The 17,463-nt window shown below is 40.6% G+C and overlaps 1 protein-coding gene and 2 pseudogenes across 3 annotated transcripts; 2 read left to right on the plus strand and 1 right to left on the minus strand.

The window, feature by feature from the left end:
• The first annotated feature begins 151 nt into the window (after positions 1 to 151).
• LOC104752172 (E3 ubiquitin-protein ligase RSL1-like) lies at positions 152 to 2,355 on the plus strand (annotated as a pseudogene). The gene is made up of 4 exons (XR_015585359.1): positions 152 to 562; positions 816 to 1,554; positions 1,679 to 1,894; positions 1,992 to 2,355. The product of XR_015585359.1 is annotated as an E3 ubiquitin-protein ligase RSL1-like (transcript).
• Positions 2,356 to 9,866: 7,511 nt separating this feature from the next.
• LOC104753993 (E3 ubiquitin-protein ligase RSL1-like) lies at positions 9,867 to 12,125 on the plus strand (annotated as a pseudogene). The gene is made up of 4 exons (XR_015583378.1): positions 9,867 to 10,260; positions 10,584 to 11,329; positions 11,415 to 11,670; positions 11,764 to 12,125. The product of XR_015583378.1 is annotated as an E3 ubiquitin-protein ligase RSL1-like (transcript).
• A 3,425-nt stretch (positions 12,126 to 15,550) lies between these two features.
• On the minus strand, positions 15,551 to 17,102 carry LOC104752173 (F-box protein DOR). Its single transcript, XM_087489780.1, has one exon. It carries the CDS (start codon positions 16,982 to 16,984, stop codon positions 15,686 to 15,688), a length of 1,299 nt encoding a protein of 432 aa, XP_087345906.1. The 5' UTR covers positions 16,985 to 17,102; the 3' UTR covers positions 15,551 to 15,685.
• Between the last annotated feature and the right edge of the window lie 361 nt (positions 17,103 to 17,463).

A 17,463-nucleotide genomic window follows, 5' to 3' on the forward strand; every position in this document is an offset into this window, starting at 1 on the left:
TTACACATATTACGGTGCTTTAATAACCAATCAATTAATTAGAAATATATTTGGCAGCTTCTCAAGGACGCTTTAGTACTATACTAGTCTAGTACTTCCTCTATATATTAGTCTTCACATTTTCAGGAGAAAACAACTTGAAAACCAAACAGACATGGAGAGACACGATCAACATCATGACTCGAGTTCTAAAAAAAGGCGTGTAGATTCTGAGATAACCGGAGATTTCCCAAACCCTAACGGCGAGGGTTCTTCTACGGTGGCCAAATTTTTGGACAATATCACGTACCTATTGTACATCAAGGGTTTGGTGAGTGATGATGTGACCGTGGTGGATGGTAACGAAAAGACCGTGAAGGTGGCTGGATTTGGAGTTGCGATTTGCGATGAGATGGATAATTTGCTGTATGAGATAAAAGAATCACTTAGCGACTCTCAGATCTCTCAGATTAGCCGCAGAGGAGTAGAGATCATGGGACTGATCCGTGGGCTAAGTGAGTCCTGCGATTTGGGGATCAGAAACGTTTTGGTTTATTGTGATGACCAGTGGATTTACCAATCGGTTAGTGTTTCTCTTCTTTGCTATTTTTATTGCATTGGTTTAGTTAATATGAATCATTTAATTAGGTTATAATAGTGTTGAATGGGTATAGGCTATATACTGGTTGTTGCTATTGCATGTTACACAATACTATTTATTTCTTTTGTTTGGTTGTGTTACTTTGAAGTTTCACTCGAAACATAAGTTGACATATCTAGTTATTTGAGTGATCAAATTGATACGATGATTATTTTGATTGTGTTATCCGTTGTAGATAATTGGTAGAGCGAAGTCTAAGAAGAAGATTGACCATCTTGTTGAAGAGGCTCAAAGCATTCTAGAAAAAATGGATTGTAGTGACGCTGTTTTGGTTGCTCGAAACGATGTTAAGTTTGCTTTTAGACTTGCAAGAGAGGCCATAGTTGCTCAAAGCAGCAGCCTTGATGGAAGGGCAAACAAGGAGAAGTTTGTGTCATTTGTCTTGAAGAAACCGATGAGGAGCGCATGTTCTTTACAGACAAGTGTTCTCACCGTCATTGTTTTTCTTGTGTGAAACAGCATGTGGAAGTGAAGCTCCTTAGCGGAATTGTGCCCACATGTCTTGACTATGGATGCAAGTTTGAGCTCACCCTTGAAAGCTGTAGCAAGGTTTTGAGATCAAAGCTGATTGACATGTGGAAACATAAGATGAGAGAGGACTCTATTCCCGCAGCAGAGAGAATCTATTGCCCATATCCGAGCTGCTCAATGCTGATGTCCAGAACCGAGCTTTCTAATGAAGTTGAGCAATTCAGTGTCAAGTCGTGTGTCAAATGTTGTGGACTCTTCTGCGTTGACTGCAAAGTGCCATCGCATACTGGTTTGTCGTGTGCTGATTACAAGAAACTTCACCCTGACCCTCTAGTTGATGACTTGAAGCTACAGTGCCTGGCAAACAACAAGTTGTGGCGTCAATGTGTCAAGTGTAGGCACATGATTGAACTTTCTGATGGCTGCAACCACATGACTTGCAGGTACATATATCTATATATTACTCGATTATGCTACTATATTTGTATATCTATATATTACTCGATTACGCTACTATATTTGTATACTTCTATTTCATAATTTTTTCTTTGTGCATGCATTGTGTAGATGTGGATATGAGTTTTGTTACCAATGTGGGATCCAATGGAAGAAGGACCAAAATACTTGCCCTTCTGGTTGCCGAGGTATTGGCCATGGTGTTGATGATGATGATGATACTGACTCAGAACATTCTTGTGAAGAGGATATGTGTGAGTGCTATTACGATGAAGATGGTGTCCGTTGGCGTGACTGGGAAGATTTTGTGGATCACCAAACCACACAGTGATGTTTTGCACTCTTATTTAGCTCACTTTCGATATCCCTTAAGTCCTCACTGCAGCATTGTTGTTATTTAACTAATGTTTTGGTGGTTTTGCAGCTACAACGTGCCGCAGCAGCTGATGATTGATGTGGATGTGGTATGTGGGTATCCTTCTCCTGAGGAGATTTCCATTGAAGAAGGCAATGCTGATGGAAATGATGACAATTGTGACGACTACAACAACTACGGTGGTTTAACTGATTTTGGCGATGGAGGCTTTGATGAGGACTTTTACAGAGATTATTATACTCTTTAATTTCTGTTTGGATCATCAACACAAAAATTAGACTTTGTTTTTGGAACACTTTTTATTATTTTCTTTGGCACTCTTCTTTCTTTATGATCTTTTGAGAAATTTTTAAGGACACTGTAGTGGTGTATCTTCTTTTAGTTCTTTGGGCTTTCCTTCCTTAATTTACAATAATGACGTATAATTTTATCAAACTCAATTTTCTAATATCATAATACTTAACAAAAAAGCTAAAGGCCAAAACTGAAGACTTTGGATTAGCCATGTCTCAACCGCAATGGCTGGGTTTTTTTATTCTGATAGTACATCACTAGCTTTTTAATGTAAAAACAATTTTGAAAAGTTTAAATTAGTTTAGTTTTAGTTTTGTGCTATTCTCCTACACCCCTTGAAGCGTGTTGTATCCTTATTCCTTAACATTATCTCTACTTTATAAATGAAAGTATTTTGATTCCCATCTTTGTTTTGAAGTATTTAGGCATAGACATGTGTGTAGGCTAGGCTAGGCTCGTACAACATGTACATTACACAGTCATATTCATAAATTTTCTCTTTGACAAAAAAACAAAAGCAAGATTAAAGAAAAGTGACATGCATGATTTACAATTAATCATTAATACAATCAGATGCATACCACATTATTCGGTTATTACTTTTGTCATATTTTGTTAAATCGCTAGCTTAAAATCTTCAAACAAAACTAGCCACACAGTTTCCTTATTTTGGTCAAAACACAAGCTTGAAAGTTGAAATCTTCAAAAGCCAAATCAGCTTTACAGTTCAAATACCCTTCAGGTTGATTCGTAGAAGCTATTCCTTTCTCTAGGATTCTCACTTTTGTATCAACAGTAGAGTATAGTTCTCTTCGCACATGTCCCTTTTGTAGACAAAGGCAAGTGACTCTGTGAAGAGACACGAATGATGTTTTTTTTTCATGAGAAATAACTAAACCCGGTTCAGTATATACCAAATAATCAAAGCAAACAGACTATAAAACCAGCACTATCCGATCGCCCCATTAGTTGCCAATAATTATATCAATTTAATCAAGGTTGTTGGATATGGGCTTTGCCCCATATGCCAACTCGGCCCAACAAAGACTCACTAGAGATAGAAGGAAATGGGCCAACTTCGGAGGACAATCTCGAGATTTCACACAGAAAACCCTAGAGTGCTCTAACTCTACATTCGCTTATAAATAGCTCGAGACATCTATTGGAGAAAGGATCCTGACCCGCAGACAATACCTACAGAGCAATACTTTGCATCGAAAACTGCTATTGTCTTTCGTATAATTCATTCTTGTTTTCAGTTTGTCACTTTAAGCTTGCTAGTTCGCTTGTGAACTAACAAGCTCTATCTCGACTCGTTTTAAGTGACGATCTCACGTTTTCCCCGATTAATAAAAGAACTTGCTTGCTCTTTCCCACAAAATCTTTATTTGTTTAAACTGTGTAATCCCCGGTACAAACAATTGGCGCCCACCGTGGGGCAAGAGTAAAGCGCTTCTTTTGACGAATCAAGACCGACGATCCTCACTTCCTCGAAGTTTCAAGACTCATGACGAACCCCAGCGAAAACCTCAACGAAGTAACGGAGCAGCCAACGGAACAGCAATGGGGGCGAACGAGAACACGAACAGTTCCCCCGCTGAGCTCCCTGCCGAACTCCTTGGAAAGCCCAACCGAAGGCTCCCTGCCGAGCCCAACCGAAGGCTCACTGCCGAGCACAATCTTTCCACCAGCGCCCGACGCGCCCTCTGAGCCTCTCGTAGCTGCACACGCTGAAGCCGGACCTGCTGCAGACCAGCTGGTCACCAACACTGCCACTCTCTCACCTCCACCTTCCGCGACGACAACAGTCGAGGGCGCTACTCCGAACAACACAACCTCTACACCAGCGCCCGATACGCCATCAGAACCTCTTGTTGCCACACATGCCCAACATCTCCAAACCATGGCTCTAGTTTTCACTGACGGTGCCGCCCTCTCAGCTCCCTTGCTTGCTGGACGCAGAAACAACTTCGAATATCTGATGTAGACTATCATCGACAGTCTCGTTAGCCAGGACATGCGAACAGCCGAGCGACTTGACACACTCGCTACAATATAAAAAAGCTTACCTTAATCAAATCAACTGACTCCAACAATAGAGGAACAAGCACCGAGACACCATCGACTTTGGGAGCGCTCAGAGTGCCCATTCTACCTCCAGTAACAGCCATGGGTGATGTAGTAGGCCTCTCGTTAGCCACAGAAAGATCCATGAAACCACCACTTTTCACCAAACTCAAGAATGTCGTCAAAATCACGATCGTCGGTCAAACCCTTGTTGCTGAAACCAAAACTCCACTCTTCCCTAATATCAATATCTATACCGTCGAAAGAATCACCATGAGAAGTGCCGACCTCATGAGAGGTGTCGCCAAGCTCGCGACAACCAAAGCCGACATCACCGCTCAGCTCCACATCCTCTCGATCGATCTCAAAGCTAGCCGGATCCAGATCGGCAGATTCTCGGTCACTCCGCCCTCCGATTAACAAAGCATCACCACAGGCAGCCTCGCAAGAGATACCGATCTCACGAAATGTACCAATCTCACGAGAGGTGCCGATCTCACCAGCGTTCATGCCTTCACTCTCGAGCTCACCATCCCTTTGCCTATCTCACCTCCTGGTCGCAAAGCCGATCTTTACCTCGCTCCCAACCAAGCGAGAATCACACTCATTATACCGACCTCCCCTCTTGCTCCTATGAGCCATCTCCACCCAACGAACCTCGAGACCAACCTCGAGAGCGGTCGCCGCCCAAGTCGAGATTGGGGACGACCTCATGATGGCCATCCTCGCCAACCTCAACCTCTCGATCTTGTTCCAAGGAAGATCCGCATGCAGCCTGCGCCGACCCCCGTTGTAGAGTTCTCTCCCCCTCGTGGCCCTATGCCGACCTCAGATTTGTTTCTTATGATGTCGACCTCAAAGTCTGTGCGCGCGGGCTGAACCAGGGCGACCGCCAACCACCATCAGGTCATCTCGATCGACGGTCAACGGAATATCCTGCCGACCTACTATCGGCAAAGAAGCGACGAGCGGCGGCTAGGTTTTGTTCTTTGGAGAATATCCTGCTGACCTCTCTCGCTCATATCTCCCAATACGCCTCCAATATACTTGTATAGTCAACCTTGCCACCTCCAATTATGAGCCGACCTCGGAGTTCACCCTAACGGTTAGACAAGTGCCGACATGGATTGGAGATATGCCACCCACACAGGGACGACCTCTAGGGCACCGTACAACGCCACACTGACCTCCATTGGCCGACCCCCTCACCCATAGTGTCGATTTTGCCAACTCTGACGCACAACCGCTCACCCTCAAAGCAAACTGCCGGTTTCAGGAAGCAGGTGGCCGTCCCGGCCGAAGGACCGTGATTGGCCGGACCGGCTGAAAGATTAGCACCAATCGATGCAGCACTAAGACCCAAAACAGCTGAACGAGGACCAGGATCCTCTACCGGGACGACATCCATAGGACTCCCACCAAAACCACTGTCGTTATCTTCACTGAACTCGAGAATATCAGCAAAATTGTAGTCGTTGGCCAAACTATCGAAGTCTCCACACTCCGCTCCAATACCGACACTAACATCATCAAAAACGTCTTTATAAGCCGCGAACTCTTCGGTAAAAGCACGCTGGATTCCCGCAAGAGTTTTACCACGCGTATACGTTAGAACTCGGGAGCTCGTCGAAGGACGACCTTCCTTTCTGTTCGAAATACCGACCTCGTCCGTACCCCCTCGCCGATCTCTCTCGCTTGGGGCCTTATCGCCTGACGACCGAAAACCGAGACCTCCACACATAAGATCAGCGTCGCCTTCATCAAAATCAGAACCAACCGCAATTCGGAGATCAGTCGCGCCAAGCTCGTCGCCGCCGAGCATGGATGTGCCGAGCACACTATTGTGCCGATCTCCCGTCTCCCTCTCATTGCTTGGCCGAACCCTGCGAGTGTCGCGAGTAATGTCGATCTCGTCAAGGTCGGCGTCGAGCTCACAAATGCTGACCTCATCGATCCCAACCGGGTCGCAAGTGACCCCACATCGCCGATCTCCCACATCGCCGATCTCGCACAAATGCCGACCTCGCCGATCTCCCACATCGATCATAACCGGGTCACAAGTGACCCCACATCGCCAATCTCCCACGTCGCCGATCTCGCACAAATGCTGACCTCGTCGATCTTCCACATCGATCCCAACCGGGTCACAAGTGATCCCATTCGCAACATGGTCGTTGTGCCGCGTTCTTCGACCAACCTCACCACCGACCTCTTGATTGACGAAACCTGAGAGTGGTGTCGAGCTCAGTTCGGCGAGATCGAACTCAACTCGATTGTCCGATCTCCGACAGCACAACCCTCTTCGGCGATCTCCCAGCTCCATCTCGCCGACCTCACCCAAACCAATTCGCTACCCTCTGATATCTTCAATATCGCGAGAAACGACCTCACTAGCTCTGATCTTCCCAACATTCATACTTGGCGATATGGCAAACAATTGACCTTTCAAACTTATCTATGTTGTCGACCTACCAAGCTCGTCTCTACTACCTGCAAGCCGATAATCAATCCAACGACAAACCACCCACGTAGGAGTCGGGTTCACGCAAGAGCTCCCCAAACCTTCACAATTTCGGTTTTACGCAATGGTCTGTCCATAAACCCAACCCAAACAATGGCCTCGCAGCTGTACATCGACGACCAACTCGCAGCTCAACACCGAAGATCAACGGTGAGTTAAACATCATAATATCATTAGCAAAAAAAAAAAAAAAAAAAAAAAAAAAAAAACGCTCACTTGCCGAGCTCATCAACTCTTCAAAAGAAGTCATTTACAAAAAAAAAATTACACTCGCAAGAGTACTCTTAGTCAAATAAGCTCTCTCGAACGAGTCCGTCTTAACGAGTGTCCAGCTTCTACATCGTCACCCTGGCCAGGTGTTCGATTAAAAACGCGTTCCACATGGATGCAGCGGTGAAATAATCCGCACAAAAAAAGCAGAGCCCAGTCTCGCATTCAGCTAGCAGGCGGTCAAGTTTGAATAAGCCAAGTTCTTACTTGCACACTCTTGCCGACCTCGGGGCACCCACAGGGTAAGCCGGATACCAGGGCCGCACCTAAAAGGTACGACGAGCTCATCTCAACTACCAACCTAAAACTTGGTATTCGAAACACGTAACAGGGTAAGCCGAGAGACGTCTCGCCCCGTAAAATATATCTCGAAACCAAGCAAAAAGCCGAGCAAGTCTCGCACTAATTTGAGGGCGCCTGGACTAATAAGCCAAGCTCCGGCTTGCAAGTTCTTGCCAACCCCAAACACCAACAGGATAAGCCGGACACAAAAGCCACACCTAAAGGTATGGCGAGTCCGCCTCGCCTACCACTTTACTCCAGTAAAGCACAAAGCCTTGTTGCATATCAAACATACGCTCAAATGCATGTCGCCCTCATGCTCGACGCCCTCATAGTCGACTCACTCGCGCTTGCCACTCTCACGCACGACTCACTCACGCTTGCCACTATCATGCTCGACGCCCTCACAGTCAAACGCTCTCACGCTAACTCTCTCACGCTTGCCACTATCATGCTCGCAGCCCTTACAGTCGACGCTCTCACGCTCGACTCTCTCGCGCTTGTCGCCCTCATGCTCGACGCTCTCACACTCGAGTCTCTTGGCACTTACCTACAGCTTGGTGCCGACCTCCAGCTTGGCGCCAACCTACAGCTTGGTGCCTACCTCAAGCTTGATGCCAACCTCTACCTAGGTGCCTACCTCAATTTCGGTGCCGACCTCCAGTTTGGCGCCTACCTCAAGTTTGGTGCCGACCTCCAGTTTTGTGCCTACCTCCAGCTTGGACGTGGAATGCGAGCGTACATCATGAACACCCATCTTAGGAGTTGACCTTGGAGCTCTCCCCAATGGTACGACAAGCGCCGACCTAGAATGAGGATTTTTCGAACTCCGGGGCATCGTGCAGCGTCCCGCCGACCTCAATCTGCCGATCTCGCAAGAACCAGCCTCAGCACTCATCAATCCTTGTCCACCGACCTCTCTTCACCTCTCGACCCCGTTCGACAATGATGATCTCACTCTCGCCGACCTCAGTCTCACTCTCGGTGGAAACCTCAATCTCACTCTCGGTGGCGATCTCAATCTTGACGACGACGATCTCAACCTCGACGACAATGATCTCCCTTTAAGCCGAGCTCAATCTCACTCTCGGCGCCGATCTCAATCTCACTCTCGGCGTCGAGCTCAGTCTCACTATCGGTGGCTACCTCAATCTCACTCGCCGATCTCAACCTCAACCTCGACGATGACGATCTCACTCTCGCCGACCTCAATCTCACTCTCGGCGCCGAACTCAATCTCACTCTCGGTGGCGACCTCAATCTCACTTTCTCGCTCGCCGACCTCAATCTCGGAGACCTCAAACTCATTCGCCGACCTCAATCTCAAGCTCGCCGACCTCAATCTCCGCATGCCGGTCTGGCTCAATTTCTTTGATCCTTGGTTACGAACTATGTGCGGCAACTCCGTCCTCAACCATTGCAGATCCATTATCAAGCACTACACTCTGTAAAAACGTGCTCAAGGCGCATAACATCTAGATGAGATCCACGCTCAACGCTCCACGCGCCAGGCGCCACGCTCCGCAAAGACGTGCTCAAGACACATAACATTCATACAAGCTTCGCGCTCCAGAACAACACACTCAACGCATACAACATCAGAACGAGCTCCGAGCTCAACAAAAACTATCGCTTTAACCATCACCACACAAAGTTAGATCTTCTTGAAGTAGTCTGGAACGCCTAACGCCGAGCAGGCATATGTTAAGACTCAAAGTACGCCCGCCGATCGCAGAAATATCTCGCTCGCCGGACTAAGGGGGGGACTATTGTTGGATATGGGCTTTGCCCCATATGCCAACTCGGCCCAACAAAGACTCACCAGAGATAGAAGGAAATGGGCCAACCTCGGAGGACAATCTCGGAATTTCACACAGAAAACCCTAGAGTGCTCTAACTCTACATTCGCTTATAAATAGCTCGAGACATCTATTGGAGAAAGGATCCTGACCCGCAGACAATACCTACAGAGCAATACTTTGCATCGAAAACTGCTATTGTCTTTCGTATAATTCATTCTTGTTTTCAGTTCGTCACTTTAAGCTTGCTAGTTCGCTTGTGAACTAACAAGCTCTATCTCGACTCGTTTTAAGTGACGATCTCACGTTTTCCCCGATTAATAAAAGAACTTGCTTGCTCTTTTCCACAAAATCTTTATTTGTTTAAACTGTGTAATCCCCGGTACAAACAAAGGTTTTGAATCTGATGATTTGATATGTTTACCTTTTTTCTTTTTTTCATTTTTTCTAAGTTTACATTACAAATATCATAAATGCATATGCATATTTAATGGAAATTTAAAATTTACTGAAAAACCAATTGATACTAAACCAAAACGGTTACAAATACCCCGGTGCTTTTATTATATCAAGCAATTAATTAGAAGTTTAATTGGCAACTTCTCAAGCAAGCTTTAGGAGTAGTCCCTCTCTCTTCTAATTCTTCCTCTATGTATATATATAAGTTTTCATAAATTCACGAGAGAAATCAACTTGAAAAAACTAAACAGACATGGAGGAGAGACACGATCATCAAGACTTGAGTTCTTCTAAAAGACGGCGATTAGATTCCACGACAACCGGAGATTTCCCAAACCCTAAAGATGAGGGTTCTTTTGCGGCGGCAATTTTTTTGGACAATGTCACCTACAGATTGTACATCAAGGGTTTGGTTTGTGATGAGACGAAGGCTGCTGGATTTGGAGTTGCGATTTGCGATGAGATGGATAATTTGTTGTATGAGATTAAGGAATCACTTAGGGACTCTGATATTAGCCGCACAGCTGTAGAGGTCATGGCACTGATTCGTGGGTTAAGTGAATCCTTCGACTTGGGGATTAGAAACGTCGTGACTTATTGCGATGACTATTGGATTTACCAATCAGTAAGTGTTTTCTCTTCTTAGTTATTGCTTTGGTTTAGTTAATTGTGTCGAATGTGTATAGGCTTAGGCTATATTGTTTTGTCTATAGCTATAGGTGCGTAGGTGGCATGTTACAATATATATTATCTATATGGTAACATGCATATCTAGTTCTGTGAGTGATCAAATTGTTTTGTTTGTGTTGTTTATATGTATGATAAATATATAACGTAAGCTTTTATACAAAAGTCTTGATTATTGTATAATCCCATAAGAGTAACGAAGATGATGATATAATTAATGTCTTAATTAGTTTAAGAGAATGCATCTGATTTACGTTGCAGTTAATTGGTAGAGGGGAGCCTAAGAATATTGATCATCTTATGGAAGAAGCTCAAAGCATTCTAGAAAACATGTCATGTAGTGACGCTGAGTTGATTGCCCTGGACGATGTTAAGTTTGCTTTTAGACTTGCAAGAGAGGCTATAGCTTCTCAAAGCAGCAGGAGCAGGAGCGTTGATGTCAATGCAAAACACGGAGAAAATTGTGATATTTGTCATGAGGAAACCAATGAAGAACGCATGTTCTTTACAAACAAATGCCTTCACCGTCATTGTTTTTCTTGTGTGAAAAAGCATGTGGAAGTGAAGCTGCTTAGCGGAATTGTGCCCACATGTCTTGACTATGGATGCAAGTCTGAGCTCACTCTTGAAATCTGTAGCAAGGTTTTAACATCTAAGCTGATTGAGATGTGGAAAAAAAAGATGAAAGAGGATTCGATTCCGGCTGCAGAGAGAATCTATTGCCCATATCCAAGCTGCTCAATGCTGATGTCCAGAACCGAGCTTTCTAGTGAAGCTGAGCAATCCAATGTTAAGTCATGTGTCAAATGTTGTGGACTCTTCTGCATTGATTGCAAAGTACCATCGCATACTGATTTATCTTGTGCTGATTACAAGAAACTTAACCCTGACCCTTTAGTTGATGACTTGAAGCTAAAGTCTCTGGCAAACGAAAATTTATGGCGTCAATGTGTCAAGTGTAGGCACTTGATTGAACTTTCTTATGGCTGCAACCACATGAATTGCAGGTATATATCTATATATTACTCGGTTAAGCTACTATATTTGTATACTTCTATTTCATAATGTTTTCTTTGTGTATGCATTATGTAGATGTGGATATGAGTTTTGTTACCAATGTGGGATTGAATGGAAGAAGGACCAAAATACTTGCCCTTCTGGTTGCCGAGGTATTGGCAATGGTGATGATGATGATGATGATGATGATAATGATGATGATAATGATGATGATGATGATGATGATGATCATGATGATGATGATGATTATGAAAAGGGTATGGGTAATTACTATTTCGATGAAGATGGTGTTCGTTGGCGTAACTATGAAGAGTTTCTTGATAACGAAATCGTAAAGTAATGTTTCGCTTTCTTAATTAACTCCCCTTTTGATTCCTTTAAACCCTCATTGTTGTTATTTGGCTAATGAATTTGGTTATTGCAGCAACCACGCGACTCTGATGGATGGATGATTATTGAATTTCCTTCTCCTGAGCAGTTTTTTATTGAAGAAGGCAATGGTGATAGAAATTAATGACGACAATTGGGACGACTACAACAACTATGGGGGTTTAACCGATTCTGGCGATGAAGGAGGCTTTAATGAGGGCGTTTTCAGAGAAATACTATTCTCTTTAATCTCTGTTTGGATCAACACAGAGATTAGAGTTTGTTTTGGAACACGTTGCATCTTTTCTTTCATTTATGATCTTTTGAGTTTTTAGGACACTGTAGTGGTGTACAATTCTATTAGTAACATCATCTTTGGGCTTTTTTATTTATAATGATGACTCTTATTTTTCATCATACTCAATTTTCTAATATTGTACGCAACAAAAGCTAGAGCCTGTAGAAAATTTCATCAAACTCAATTTTCAATGTTTTCATCAAACGAAAATGGATATCATAATTTTTGTGATATAATAGGGAAAAACAATAGTGTAAATTTGAAAAAAATACCTTTGTTTTTGTAGTAAACACGGAGATTAACTTTTCCTATAATTATTCAAATCCAAAAAGACAAACACAAACTAAGTACGGACAAGTTTTGGAAAAGCAGTTCCTTTGACATCATCCTCCAAAATAGACACCACATAAGGCGAAACCAAACTCTAGTGAATAATAAAACTCAATGGTTAAAGTAAAAACATAGTTTTCTAAGCCGATGGAAAAATACCCTCTTTTTGTTTACATTTTTGAGAAATATCCCTGTTTATTATCCTTTCAAAAAATATTTTCAGATATGTAAAAGTAATAAGATAATCTTACTTAAACAATAATAGTTAACCAAAAACAATATTTTAAATATCAAATCAATTTTTGGGAAGTTAAATGATTATTTTTTACAAAGCTGTTACATATAACTAACAATTTTAAAAATTTATCTCTTATATATAGCTATTCTATATAAGAGAATTATAGAAACAAATATTAATGATATTACTATTATTTTCATAAACAAATTTTTATAATTTAGTTATCTTTATTTTTAAGTTTTAAGTTTATGTTGTACATCAGAATTTAGTATTTAGTTAAGTAAATATGTTTAATTATATGGTCGACCAAATTTAGTTTAGTAATTTTTTTAAAAAAATCTAGTTTGTTTTGTGGACCAATGAAGTTTGTGATTTTATGTAGACAAGCTAGTTCAGTAATGGGTAAAATTTAGATGTTGATTTTTTTTTAAAAGATCAACTGAAATATTTGTAGTCTTGACATACGAGGAAATCTAAATTATGTTATATGATGGATCAAGTCTTCAATTTGTATTGACAAATTTAGTTTATGTTGTAGAATACTGTAGACTAAATTTGGGTGTTTAGTTTCTCTAGAAAATGTATGATTCATATCGCTAATCAAATAAGATGATAAATTATATCACAAATATATATAGTTTTTTTTACTTTGTAACATTAATTTGGTTGTGTAGGTTCACAAATCAAAAACCAATAGAGAATAAGCGGAAGATAACAGAGAGAGGGTTAGAACAAAAATAAACTAAAGAGTAAAGGGTAACCGAAACTATAGTTTATTCCAAGAGAGAACAACGCATATTTGTTTGCTTATATTTGGTCACCTCAAATTCCCAATCTATTTAATTATATGCATACTATATATAGTTCATGATGGACCAAACTTAGATGTTGAATATTTTAATTTCTTATAAAAAATCCAGAACCTTGAAATATGATCTAATTCAATCTGTTTTATATTGTGGAGACAAGTTTCATTCATAATGTGGATAAAATACTATACAAAGTTAAACTAAATTGTACATATATGCTTATTTTTTGCTTATACTTTACTTATGTTTTGATTAGATTTTTTTTATTTGTTTGTCTATATTTGTAAACAGATTTCTCTGTACCAACTGCTGCAACCATTTGAACATAAGAAGTAAAAAATAACCAAAACTATGATTTACTTCAGAAAAAAAACAACTGATATTAATATGTATACTTAAAAAAAAACGAGAGAAACAAAGTAGATCATGAAGCCATAAATGAAGCAATTCAAACAGATTTCACCTTATTTGAAGTTTATCTAAAGTGGCTTCCAGTCGTGAAAACAGAAATAGACGAGTTGAGTAATTCACAAGTCTGGATAACATCTGCAGGAAACAATGAGCCAAAAGATCTCAGTACGATAGAAGTTGGCTGGCATGTTTGGAATAATATAGGTATTGTTTTGTAGTGGAATTCCTTCCCTAATCAGTTAATTTAAATCATATACATGTGATTAATACAATAAATAATTTTGATTATTCAACAGTTTAACTGTGCTAGGGTTATACAAGGACAACAAGCCAAGATTGTTCATTTATTGGACGGTACGTCTGCTTCTTATTTTTTTGCACTTATTTCACATTTTCAAACAATCAGCATGTCTATGAGACCGACTGGTCGAACATAGACGAAAGTCGGCTTGCCTTTGAAGAAAGTGAATAAAATTTCTTAATAACACAGACTTTAGTACGTACAAACTTTCATTCTCTACATATATAATAAGTTTTGTTAATAATACAGACTTTAGTTTGTAAGTTATCATTTTTCCAATTTATTTTTAAACTTATGTTAAAATAGAAAAATAAGATTCAAAATCAACCCGTACTTGAATTTGATTTTTTAGTCTTTGTTAGAATCCAAAATATACAAAGAGTTTGATAAGTTCTAACATATTTTAAGACCAAAATGTAATGCTGGATTTGGGGTTGTGATTAACGACGACAGGGTGAGTTTTTGTGTGAGATAAAGAAACCATTGAGCAACACCACGATTAGCCGCAAAGGAGAAAAGATCATGGGACTTATTTGTGGTTTAAATGGATCTCTCGGTTTCGGGTTTACGAATGTGGTGATTTATTGTTATGACCATCGTATTTCCTCTATCCCAATATATAAGATTTTTAGACTTTTTTCTTTGTTATAATTTATAAAAAAATTCAAGTTTCTATGCATTTTTATATTAATTTAATAATTTTGGACTATTAAAATTCTCAATATGTTTTTCTACTGGTTGAATTTTGTTAAATAATACAATATTTATTGTTTTTTAATATTTGTGCATTTAGCCAAAAGTTCTTATATAATGGAACAGAAGGAATACACACCAATATGTAAGTGTTTTTTTTATATTACATTAGCATGAAGATCTTGGTTGTTATGTTACATTAATTAATGTTTTGGTTGCTGCGAGTTGATTGAGAGAAGCATAATAAAAAGACTGCCCATTTTGTGGAAGAAGTCGAATGCCTTAGAGAAAAATTGACTTCTAGTGAAGTTGTTTTGGTTGTCCGCAATGATGTTAAGTTTTCTTATAGACTTGCAAGATAAGAAATAGACTCTCAAAGCTTACGCAGTAGCGTAAATGTGGAGGAGGCATCACATGGAGAAAATTGTGTCATTTTTCATGAAGAAACCGATGTTGAGGGCATACTCTTTACTGACAGATCACAGATGCATTCACCGTCATTGCTTTTCTTGTGTGAAACAGTATGTGGAGGTAAAGTAGCTTAACTGAACTGTGCCCACATGTCTTGACTATGGATGCAAGCTTGAGCTCGCCCTTGAAAGCTTTAGCAAAGTTTTGACATCAAAGCTAATTGACATGTGGAATTAAACATAAGATGAAGCACAAGCGAAAATCTTCATTCAATTTGTATTGTTTTGCAAATATTTAAGTTCAAGGTTAAGAATATCAAAATCATATATTTAAAACAAAAACTGTATATAATTGTTATAACAACAAATCGTTTTATTATTATTACCCAACATATACTGTAATTCTACAATGAAAGTTTAATCCAAACTAGCTCTTGCGACCAGTGCTACAGAGTCTCAAGCCAAAGTAAGTAAAATCTTACACACTTCATATAAACTTCACATCCTCCACATAATCTACGAATAAATGAGGTATCGTACGAGTCTGAAACGATCCAAATCCTCGGAATTCAACTTTTCTAACAATGTTCATCTCAATATTGTAATAGACAATATAATAAGGGTCACATAATTCATACGGCGACAACAGAATCTCACACGTACCAGTCATTCCAAGAACGCGCAGCTTGGTGCTTCCGACCATTTTCCTCCATGGAATAGGCAAGACGTAGATACGCTTCGTCCATACATGTTTCTTGTCATCCTCAAGAACCCACAAATCAAAACTTTTAGTAGTGCTTCCACTAATTTTCCGGGAGTTGGAACACTGAATCACACCCAATCGACCCTTGCGGTTAACCAATCTCGAATCAAATTGAATCTGTCTCATCCCTTTAGGTTTGTGGATAAAGCTCAACTTCTCGAACCTAACATCGAAACAAACAATCACAACATCATCTGGATAGCTACCAAAATAATACAAAACACCATTGATACAAATCCCACCATCAAACACAGGACGATAAGGTTTCCAAGATTCGACCATTCTCCAATCCGTTTTACTACCATTTCCTAACGTCAGAACATAATGCTCTCCAAGAGTATTCAACGGATGGTGCGGTGACCAAGTAGTGCAAAACACCTTGAATTGTTTCTCAACCGGCTCATATCCCAAAACGCTTCTAGACCACATCAGATTCGATTCCGGTTTAGGTAGAGTAACAGATTCACCTGTGATTGGATTGCAAATCACAAGCATCCTTCGCTTATCTTCGATACAGAGCAATCCACGAACAGGTGGAGTGATCTTAGAGAAACGATCGATTTGTAGATAAGTATGGTGACGAGTGGCTTCGAGAGACGACGAGTCCTCGTGATCTTGAGGTGAAGTGAAGAAAGGTAACCGGTCTTCAATCATGAAGGCGAACAGAATCAGAGGCTGGTTAGGTGACTTGGTCAGGAACAGCTCGTCGAAATCGGAGCTGCGGAGTGTGGCCGCCCAAGATTTCGACACGCGGCGACAGTTGGGGATTGATTTTGCTGGCAGTCTCGAGATGATTTCCGTAAAGACATCGGGTGGGATCGAATCGGAGAGTGAAGAAGAAGAAGAAGAAGAAGAAGAAGGTGTACATGCGTTGCATTTTGAAATGGTGAGACGATCATCATCATCTGAAGCGAGCTGCTTCAGCTTTAGCTTTTTCATGGCGGATTTAGAAAAGAGAGAGAGAGAGAGAGACCTAATCCCTAAAACATGATTCCGTTTTTTTTTTTTTAGTGAGTGACCCATTGGGTTTTTAATTACTTACATTTTAAGGCTTTACTAATTCACACAATTTGTTTGTTTTTTTTTTTTAATTTTCTTTCCAAAATCCTGTCACGCAATAAAGATGACAGTCAACAAAAAAAAAAAACGTTTTTAACTGATTTGATTTAAATTTTTTAATTTCCTTGAACACCATTTTAATTCAACTTTTTTTCTTTTCTTTTAGTTTGTCCAAAAAAAATTACATATATTAGTGTGTAGTTGTGTACTGTGTGTACACTTAACAAAATTTATACACCCACGATCACCACAAGCTATATGCCTATATCAGTTATATTTTTGCTCATATTTCTATCTAGTAAAAGTATGTTCAATGTAAAAATCTATATAATAATAACAATTTGAAAAATGCAAGTGACAGTTGCGATTTTTTGTCGTATCTTTTTGTTATAGAAATATTTTTTGGAAAAAATCATACGGTTGTGTCGGTTTATCGTAGAGTT

The sequence above is a fragment of the Camelina sativa genome, chromosome 16, assembly GCF_030686135.1.
Source record: "Camelina sativa cultivar CO46 ecotype springtype chromosome 16, ASM3068613v1".
In the NCBI taxonomy this organism is placed as follows: Eukaryota; Viridiplantae; Streptophyta; class Magnoliopsida; order Brassicales; family Brassicaceae; genus Camelina; species Camelina sativa.

What these genes read in the sequence shown, in the direction of transcription:
- LOC104752173 (XM_087489780.1), bottom strand. Translation starts at nt 16,984, where the DNA reads ATGGGTCACTCACTAAAAAAAAAAAAACGGAATCATGTTTTAGGGATT.